At 40.0% G+C, this 9,970-nt stretch overlaps 1 protein-coding gene across 2 annotated transcripts in view; it reads left to right on the top strand.

Annotated features, from left to right (window-relative positions):
• The window catches only part of LOC103132561 (uncharacterized), a 16,840-nt gene extending 8,634 nt beyond the window's left edge, over positions 1 to 8,206 (top strand). The window contains exons 2-3 of one of the 2 annotated variants that reach the window (XM_016667457.1): positions 3,260 to 4,482; positions 7,040 to 8,206. In XM_016667457.1, coding sequence (XP_016522943.1) covers positions 3,260 to 4,482; positions 7,040 to 7,626 — 1,810 coding nt within the window. In that variant the 3' untranslated portion in view covers positions 7,627 to 8,206. Of the gene's footprint in view, positions 1 to 3,259; positions 4,483 to 4,505; positions 4,770 to 6,107 lie in introns of those variants that run through there. The other variant, XM_007544377.2, reaches the window with a different exon arrangement.
• Positions 8,207 to 9,970: the final 1,764 nt, after the last annotated feature.

The raw sequence follows: 9,970 nt of genomic DNA, 5'->3' as shown, positions 1-9,970 counted from the left end.
TGACCTACACCCACCCATCCACATCAAGGGGACAGAGGTGGAGCGTGTTGACAGCTTTAAGTTCCTGGGGGTCCACATCTCCGAGGACCTGATCTGGACGACCAGCTGCTCCAAACTCATCAAGAAGGCACACCAGCACCTCTTCTTCATGAGGACCCTGAGGAAGAACCATCTGTCCTCAGAGATTATCACAAACTTCTACCGCTGCACCATCGAGAGCATCCTTCACCAACTGTATTACAGTTTGGTATGGGAACTGCTCTGTCTCTGACCAGAAGGCGCTGCAGAGGGTGGTGAAAACTGCCCAGCACATCGCCAGGCCACCGCTCCCTGCCATCAAGGACATCTACAGGAAGAGGTGTCTGAAAAGGGCTGGGAAAATCACCAAGGACCTCACTCACCCCACACATGCACTCTTCTCCCTCCTGCTCTCTGGGAGGCGTTATATGAGCCTACGGACCAGAACCTCCAGGCATCGGAACAGCTTCTTTCCTACAGCTGTTAGGCTCCTGAACGCCTCCTGACACAACTATAAGGACTGTAACCCCCAAACCCCCATACAACAATAACATACGGACTGTCCTCACATTCATACATAATCTGTAAATCTTATTTGCCAGTATCTATCTTGTATTGTAAATCTATTAATACATATACAATCCATTCTTAACATTTCTGTATAATCTGTATATGTGCATAGCTCCCATATTTTTATCTATATTATATTTATACTGAACATTTTATTTTTATAACCACCTTTGTACACCTGTAAATATTTATACCCTGTATAGCACTTTTGGATAGATGCTAACTACATTTTGTTGCTTGTACTTGTGACGGTGCAATGACAATAAAGTTGAATTCTATTCTATTCTAAGATTTTTTTTTTTTTTTTACAATATTCAGTATTTCTTCTTTATCAGTTTCATCAAGAGAAATACTATTAGAACAACCAGTAACTGTATGCTTCACATTATTATCTACTTTTGGTAATTTAGCATCAAGACTTGGGTCAACAGGTACAAAAATGTATTAAATCAAGTTACAGTTTAATTCCCATCATAAATCTAATTTCCATCCTGTACAAAATATTGTGGGATTCCTGAGTTTACTTTGATTTTTCAGAACACGATTTATTACTCTCCATTTTGCTTTCATATCACCATTACTTTTGTTTAATAAATCACTGTAATAATCCCTTTTATGTTTTCTTATAATCCATACCACTTTATTTTTATGCTTCTTGTATCTCTCTTCTGCTTATTTGTTCTCAATTTCAAGAAGCATGAGTACAAGTAAGCATTTTTACAAGCATTTTTCAAACCTTTTGTCATCCATAATTTATCACCATTTCTCTGTGTGTAATTTCTTTTGCACACATTTTCACACACAACTCCCAAAATATTCATAAATACTTCATATGCCCTGTTTACATCATTAACATTCACATCCTTCCTGTTTAGTTTATTTAAATCATCTGAATTTATCCAGAGCTTCTTTTAAATGTTTATTTTATTTTTTGCTGTAAATACTTTCGTATTGCATTGATGCATTTTGTAAGTTGTGAACACTGGTAAGTGAGGCCAATTTAAATCATGCCATCATGGAGAGCAAGAAATGCCTACAGTCAGAAGATCTGAGGTTTCTTTCATGATCCCAGCAACACCAGACAACTGTGGCATCCAATCTGTCACTGACTATAAAACCACATCTTCATCCTGCCAAGGTGACATTAGGTTCCTTAATGATCTTAACTTCTTTGGAAGATTTGAAGCTCTAAATAAAACCCCTAACTGCTCAACTAAAGATGCCATCTCCACTGCTCTTCATCTGAGCCTGGTACACCTGGAGAAAAGAAACACCCACATAAAGATGCTGTTTTTGGACTTCAGCTCAGCATTTAATATAATCATCCCTGAGGATTTGGTATGCAAACCAGTGGAGTGTTGTGTAGCTGGACTGGTGCAGAATAAACAACCTGCTCCTGAAGGTCAACAAGACAAAAGAGATCATTGTCGACTTCAGCAGATCTCGACCCAACCACACCTGTCCTCATCGACGACAGAGCAGTGGAGATCGTCAGCAGCGCTAAGTTCCTGGGCTTCACATTACAGACGCCCTCAGCTGGACACCTCGCATCACCTCACTGGTGAAAAAGACACAGCAGTGTCTGCACTTTCTGAGACGAATGAGAAGAGCTGCCCTCCTCCTCCCATCCTCTCCACCTTCTACAGAGGAACCACTGAGATCCTGCTGACCAGCAGAACCTCCATCTGGTCTGGGAGCTGCAAGGCCTCAGACTGGAAGTCTCTGTGAAGAGAGGTGAAGACAGCAGAGAGGGTCATTGGGGCTCCACTCCCCCCTAACCATTACAGACAGACGGTGCTCAGCCAGAGTAAACCAGATCATCTCTGATTCCACCCATCCTCTCCATGGTCTGTTCATCCAGTTGCCGTCTGGAAGGAGATTCCATCTGCTGTAGAACAGCCAGACTCAGAGACAGTTAGATTAAAGTTATATGTAACTAGCAATATAATATTATTTGTATATTTTTATACTTATAGGGCACACTTGTGAATCTTTTTTTTTTTTTTGCATATGTCTGCTCTAGTGATGCCATTTTGTTGCCAATTTCACTGCTATATCTTTGTGCAATAATAAAATAAGCCTAAGGAAATTGGAGCTGTAACATCATTGTGAATAAATAGTTGTCTTTGGTTCACTTTCTACTCAAAAGGTTCTTGGGTGCATGATTTGAACAGCCTAGGTTTATCAGATCAAAAGTTTTTTTCCTCTGGGGCAGATAGGGTTGATTGGATGGTTTTCTGGAACTCAGCCCTGTGTTCTCACATGTTAGCAGACACTGAGGTAGTCCAGTATCTACTGGGACATATGGTGGTCCAGTGCTGACGGCTCCAGCTTATCCCTCTGAAATCCTGGCTGCATGTGTTATGGTACAATGCTCGGCTCTCTACATACTGCAGACTCAGAATTAGACTTCCACAGGTATTAGTTTTAGCAAAGCAAATTAAACTGCTTCTGTCTGCTCAACATTCAGTAATTCTATTATTATTATTTATTCTACTGGATCTGAAACCATAAAGATGTGCCATTAATTACAACAATGTAGATTAAGAGATATGTTTGATATATTTATGAATGTACATACTGAAGCCATGATTTCATCCTGTGACACAATTAAAATTATGAATTTTGTTTTAAAACATGTATTCAACCTCTTTTCTGCTTTCACATCCAGATTTGAGGACATCATCTCCAAAAGTGATCAAGTCGATTCAGGATCTCCTTCTGTTTACCAGCTGAGAACAAAGAAACAGAAGAGTGGATCTCTGACTCTAACTGTTGGTGAAAAACAAGAGACCAAACCAAATAAAACCATCTTACTAGTTGGTGAAACAGCAACAGGAAAATCTACTCTGGTCAACGCTCTGTTCAACTACGCTGTGGGAGTGAAGTTTGGGGATGATGTCTGGTTTCAGCTTGTAGAGGATCAGACAGGAAGTCAGACATCAGATGTGATCGTCTATCAGATCTTTGGTTTTGAGGATCAAACTCTGCCGTTCTCTCTGACCATCATTGATACGCCTGCATTTGGAGACACACAAGATCCTGATCATATCAGGACCAACCAGCGATTAATGGAGTTATTCCAATCAGCTGATGGGATCCAGGAAGTTCATGCAGTAGGTCTGGTGATGAAGGACGAGGAGAATCCAGTCACTGACCGACTGAAGAACATCTATGATTTCATCAAGTCTCAGTTTGGAAAAGATGTGAAGAAAAACATCATAGCTCTGATGACAAACTCACAGGGAAAACCACCTAGAAAAGTTCTTCAAGCTCTTGAAGCTGCAAACATTAAATGTGCCAAAAATGAGAAGAATCAACCATGTATCATCCAGTTTGATAACTGCCAGGATGAGGAGAGAACAGAAGAATCTGAATTATCTATAGAAAATGCTTGGAAAGTAACAGAAAGAGGAATGAAACAGTTCATAGCCTTTCTGGAAAAATCTCCACCTCTCCAGCCTGAAGTTATATTGGAACATCATAAAGAACGGATCAGACTGACAGCCTGCATCCAGAACCTGCTGGAGAGAATCAGGTTCACTGAGTTAAAAATGAGAGATGTTGAACGAACTCAAGAAGCTCTTAGGATTAACAATCAGAAGATGAAAAGGGATAAAAGCTTTAATGTATCTATCCCTGAGGCCTACAAAGACCTGCAGCCTCCTAGAGATGGAAGATGTAGTTATGAAACATCTCTCTGCTGTCCTGTTTGTAAGGAGAACTGTCACTATCCTGGATGCACAAAGGCTTTAAATCCTGAACAGTGTGAAGTGATGATAGATGGAAAATGTACTTCATGCACCAACAAGTGTCCTGCATCAGATCATGTTAAACAAAATCGGCAATGTGTGATCAGGACCAACAAGGTTGAGAAGACTAAAGAAGCTTTAAAAAAACAATATAAACAGGAATCAAGACAGAAAATGAAGCTTTCAGAAAGACTTGAAAAGGAGAAAACAAAACTGAAAGAAGGCAAAATTGATAAATGAAGTATATGCATATTTTATCAAACTGCATCAGTCAGCCAAGGATGACAATTCAATTAACAACTCAGCATCCACTTTTGTCATTTTGGACTTCCTTATCAAGAAGATGAAGAGGGAAGGGAATGGAGAAAAACTGCAGAAACTGGAGGAAATATGCAGCCAAATGGATCCTGGAATCAGAACTCAACTCAGGTAGGTACTTTCAAAATAAAACTCTTCTAAGTTATGTTGTTTATGTTAGGATTTTGGTTCAAAGTGTCTTTGAGTGTCCTAAAAAGTGCTATATAAATTTGATGCATTATTATTATCGATGATGATGATGATGATGATGTAATTCTGCAGATTGTTCTTCTTTTATCAGTGGTTTGATAACTTATGGAGGACCAAAACCGATATAATAAGAAATAAAAGCAGAAATATATATTTAGTTTTTCCTTTCCCTTACATGAGTTTCTGTCAAGTAATGTAAATATTTTCTTTTTTATTTCCCCTAAACATGTGTTTTTGTCAAGAAAAATAGATATTTTTGCTTTGTCTTTTTTTGCTTCTCCATTTTCCGTTTGCTGTTTTTCTGCTGCATCGTTATGTTAATGAGGAGAGCTGCTATTGGCCAATAGAGCCTGGGAACCAACGTCACTGCGTCAGACGTTGTGGGGCGTTTAGGTCCAGTCGCTCGGCGCCATCTTTACAGGCCACAGACCAAAACAAACTTTATCCCGGTGGTTTTATTGTTACCGATTGCAGTGAAGTAAAGCTGGAGAACGGCTGGCCGAAATTAGCGCTCATAAATCGGATCAACCTTGAGCTAAACGCCGCTTACTCGGCGGATATTGGAAAATCCAATATCCAACTCGAAACCAACTTCACTGCAGTCGCGCCAATTGTGAAATTGTGAAATGAACAATGCACGTGTTCACTAGTTCAGCCAAGTCCGTCACAAGTTTGTCAATCCAGGAATCCACCAGCTCAAAACAGCAGAAATCCTGTTATCATGAATAAATCCAGGGTGAATCCTGCTGGGTGTGTCCCCGCAGGACAAGAGGCTCTCTTGTGCCCAGACTTCTCATCGAGAAAATTTGATCAATTGCATTGAGAGATCAGTTGACCAGATCCATAATTTGTAGATTCAGAGGATGTGCAAAGAAAGGCTGCAAAAAAACAGCAACAAAAGCAACAAAAAAACAGAGCAAGCAGGGTGAGGAAAAAAATGTCCACCTTCACCGAGAGCTAGAGAAAGTCCAGATAATACCAACTCACTTTTACTTTGGCAACCCAGAAAAGGGATTAGAACAAACTGAGAATCCAGAAAAACTTCCTGAGCAACTCAGAACAGGAATAGATGATCAATATTAGATTCTTTTTCTTCTGTTGCACTTTCCTTTGGTTTGTTATTTTGTTTGTATTTTCATTTTAATTCATGTAGAGAACATTGTGTTGCCTTGTTGCTGAAAATGAGCTATATAAATAAAAAGTTTGAATTCATTTTGTTTGAAATTTTAATAAATCATAATTTGTTCTGTTTTTCTGCAGGGAGAGAATAACCTCATCTATTCAGGAGGCTTTAATCTCAGAAAGTGTTCAGACCCATAAAGGCCCTCCTGCTGTCTACCAGGTGATACCAAAGAAAGAGACAATAGGAACTCTGAGCAAAGTGACGATTGGAGAGAAAGATGAGATGAAGATCAATAAAACCATCTTACTGGTTGGAGAAACAGGAACAGGAAAATCTACTCTGATCAACACTCTGTTCAACTACGCTGTGGGAGTGAAGTTTGAGGATAAATTCTGGTTTCAGATTGTAGAAGAAGAGAAGGAGGAGGGAACCCATCAATCACAAAGTCAGACATCAGATGTGATCGTCTATCAGATCTTTGGTTTTGAAGGTCAAATTCTGCCGTTCTCTCTGACCATCATCAATACGCCTGGATTTGGAAGCACCAGAGGAATTGAAGAAGATGACATAGTTAGTCAAAGATTGTTTGACTTGTTTCGATCAGAGGATGGAGTTCATCAGATCAATGCAGTGGGTCTGGTGGTGAAGGCCAGTGATTACAGACTGAGTGACCGACTGAGGTACATCTTTGACTCAGTGATGTCTCTGTTTGGAAAAGACCTGAAGAGAAACATTGTGGCTCTGATCACTCACTCTGATGGACGAAGACCTGAAAATGTCCTTCAGGCTCTGGAAGATGCAAAGATTAAATGTTCCAAAGATGAGATGAATCAGCCTGTTCACTTCCTGTTTAATAACCAACAGAAGCAACAGGGAAACACATCAGAGAAAGATAAAGTTGGTTCAAAATACTCCTGGGACTTTACAAATGAAGAAATGTGTCATCTGAGAGACTTTATGAAAAACACCAAACCTCAGCTACTGGAAACAACAGTGGAGGTTCTGAATGAACGGATCAGACTGAAGGCCTGCATCCAGAACCTGAAGGAGAGAATCGAGCTGAATGAACAGAAACAGGAAGATGAGATGGAGAGGGATATAAACTTCAGTATGGAAGTTGATGAGGTCTACAAGGAAAAAGAACCAATCAGAGGAGGGAAGTGGGGGTTGGTGTTTTTAGAAGGAGCTGTCACCTGTTCAGTCTGTGAGGAAAACTGTCATTATCCTGGATGTACAATGGCCCAGAAACCAGCACACTGTGAGGTCATCAAGAATGGTCACTGCACAGTTTGTACCAACAAGTGTCCTGCATCAGTTCATGTCAAAGAAAACTGGAGTTATGTGACAAAGACCAGAAAAGTTCAGAAAACCCTGGAGGCTGTGAAGGAGAAATATGATCAGAATAAAGCAGAATGTGAGAACAAATCAACTCTTTTGGAAAACCTTGAAAAGGAAACCAACAATCTGACAGTAGAAAGGTCGGAGCTGCTGGATGAGGCCTACAGTCATGTTATCAGACTGGAGCAGATCGCCCTGAAAGTCGACTCAGTGTCCACTTTGGTCCATCTGGACTTCCTGATTGAGAAGATGAAGGAAAAAGGAGACCAGGAGAAGGTCAAGAAACTGGAGAAGATGAAGATCAGGATAGAGAAATAAACTGAAGGTTAAACCCAACAGCAGAAAGTTGGGAAAATGTTTAAGGAAACTCTGAAAATAAAGCAATAAGGAGTTTTATTTTAACCCCTGTTTGAGCTAAACATGATGCATCATCATCGGTTAAAGCTTAGAGAATATTTTACATTGCAAATATTTATTACTGTAAACCCCAAATTTGATATCCGATAATTTTTTGGAACATATATCATTTCATTTATTAATCAAATTCTTAAAAACTAAGAAACTCAATTACAATTTAAAAAATATCTTTCTTGTTTTAACAAGGCTTCCCCATGGTAGTAGATTAAATGACCTCAAATTAAGGCCAGTACGAAGTAACTGAAGATGGTAAAAGTAAACTTTTCATCACCCTTTCAAAAATATTTTTAATTTTCCGTTGATGCTCATTTCTTGTTTTACGTTCATTTAACTAAAATCTGTATAAAAATTATAACTACTGGCATTGGCAGGCCCTAGACTCCGTTCTGCTGTGGGCATGCATGCGCAGTGTTGGAACCACCTAATGTGTCATTTTTGTCATGATCCGTGTTTCTGTGTATTTATTTTAAGGTTTTTCTGTGTTCAGTTTCTGTCCTGTGAGTCTCTGTGTCCTCCCCGTTGATTGGTCCCAACTGTGTCTCATTCCCTGACTACCCTCCCAGTGTATTTAGTCCCACCTGTTGTCCGTGTTCCTCGTCAGGTTCTTGTCGTTTGCACGTCCGTCTTACGTCAGTTGTTGTTTGCCGTCTATGCGCTCCAGTAGAACTGTGAAGTCCTGGATAGCGTTAGCTCTCGTTTCCAGTCCTGTGTATCAGTCAGAGGCGGAGCCAGAGGGGGGCTGATGACAGGGGGGCCCAGTGCCCTCCCTGTCATCTGATTGGCCCCCCCAGATGATTAACATGTAACAGCACCAGGTCATTCCTGTACATTATTTGGAATCATTCTAAGCCAACCTAATATCTAAAGAAGAAAAACAATAATAAATATATGAAAAGAAAATGTATAAAACTTTATATAAGTCCATGTGATGACATAAATAAATAGATTTACATCAGGTGTGATACCAGCCTCCTTTATACTTGTACTCATAAAAACGAGCTGACATTGTTCTCCTGTATGTTTCAAATGTGCTGCGCTGTGGTGCAACTCAAAGGCTAAAGCCCTTCAAACCTGGTGGTTCTAAAACACCAAGAAGTTATTTACTGATCCTCCACACAAAAAAAAAAACAAACAAAAAAAACGAAGAGGGCCGACAATGTTCGTAGTTTGGAGCAGAGGTTGCGCTGGAGATTTTTCGTTGTCCGTCAAAGAAAAAAATAATTTTATTTCCAATTTGTAGTCATCAAACGAAACATTTAGTATTTCTCTGCGAGACCGTTTTTGAAATCAGGTAACAGTTCACGAAATGACGTGATTAGAAGACGGCAGAACTCTGATCATTTCCTGATCACTTCCTTCAGCCTGCGGGAGAAAAATCCCGCAGAAGCGGATCAGCTGCGCTACACGCTCCAAAGCCTCTGGTTCGTTACAGCGTCCAGATCAGAGGTGATTCTCTGACAGAAATTGTTCTTAGTGTGATTAATAATGAGCTCCACGATGTTCTCTGTTCTCTGTGCGTAAAGTTGGAACTGCCTGCACACCAAGTGTCAGCTTGATCACAGTCTGGACAGAAATGAAATTAAGCGACTCCACTTAAATTACCATTAATTCACCCGCTGCGGTCTGAACGCACAGCTTCACAAATTCTTCCTGGTCGCATCTGCAGAGAAATCTGCGCTGGTTCATCGACATTTGGATCTGTATGAACCAAACCGAACAATTGAACTCTGCCAGATTTTTTTTCTTTTTTTTCTTTCTTTTTAACCCTGTGCAGGGTTCGGGCGTGCGTTTTTACCAGGATTTTTTATTTTAATTTTTTGCATGGTTTCGCTTCTCCAAAACGGGCAGATGTTACGTCTGCCGCACTCCTTCTGGGTGCGGGAGGGTAACATCTTCTGCACCTTTATTTATTTCCTCAAAACAAACTGATGGCTCCTCTGTTTAGACTATAAATGGATTAAAACAACGTTGCATTGTCTTTAGTTTTCTCTGTTCTGTACTGGAGACTGGAGTTAAAGGCGCCATTTCAACTAAAGATTTGCAATGATCTTCCTAACCAAGGTGTCCTGTCCATCACTCTTCAACACGCTGTCAGCTCCCGGTCAGAAAGACGCATTTAGTTCAGTGTCCATGAGATGATATTCAGAAAGGATTCTTTTTTTTTTTTAATTGATTGATTTTAGTTGCCTCTTCGATGAACTCTTTGTGTAAAGTCTATATATATATATATATATATATATATATA

Source organism: Poecilia formosa, unplaced genomic scaffold (genome assembly GCF_000485575.1).
Source record: "Poecilia formosa unplaced genomic scaffold, Poecilia_formosa-5.1.2 Scaffold1124, whole genome shotgun sequence".
Classification (NCBI taxonomy): Eukaryota; Metazoa; Chordata; class Actinopteri; order Cyprinodontiformes; family Poeciliidae; genus Poecilia; species Poecilia formosa.
The sequence above is the reverse complement of the archived record's forward strand: the minus strand, read 5'-3'. Positions and strand labels throughout refer to the sequence as shown.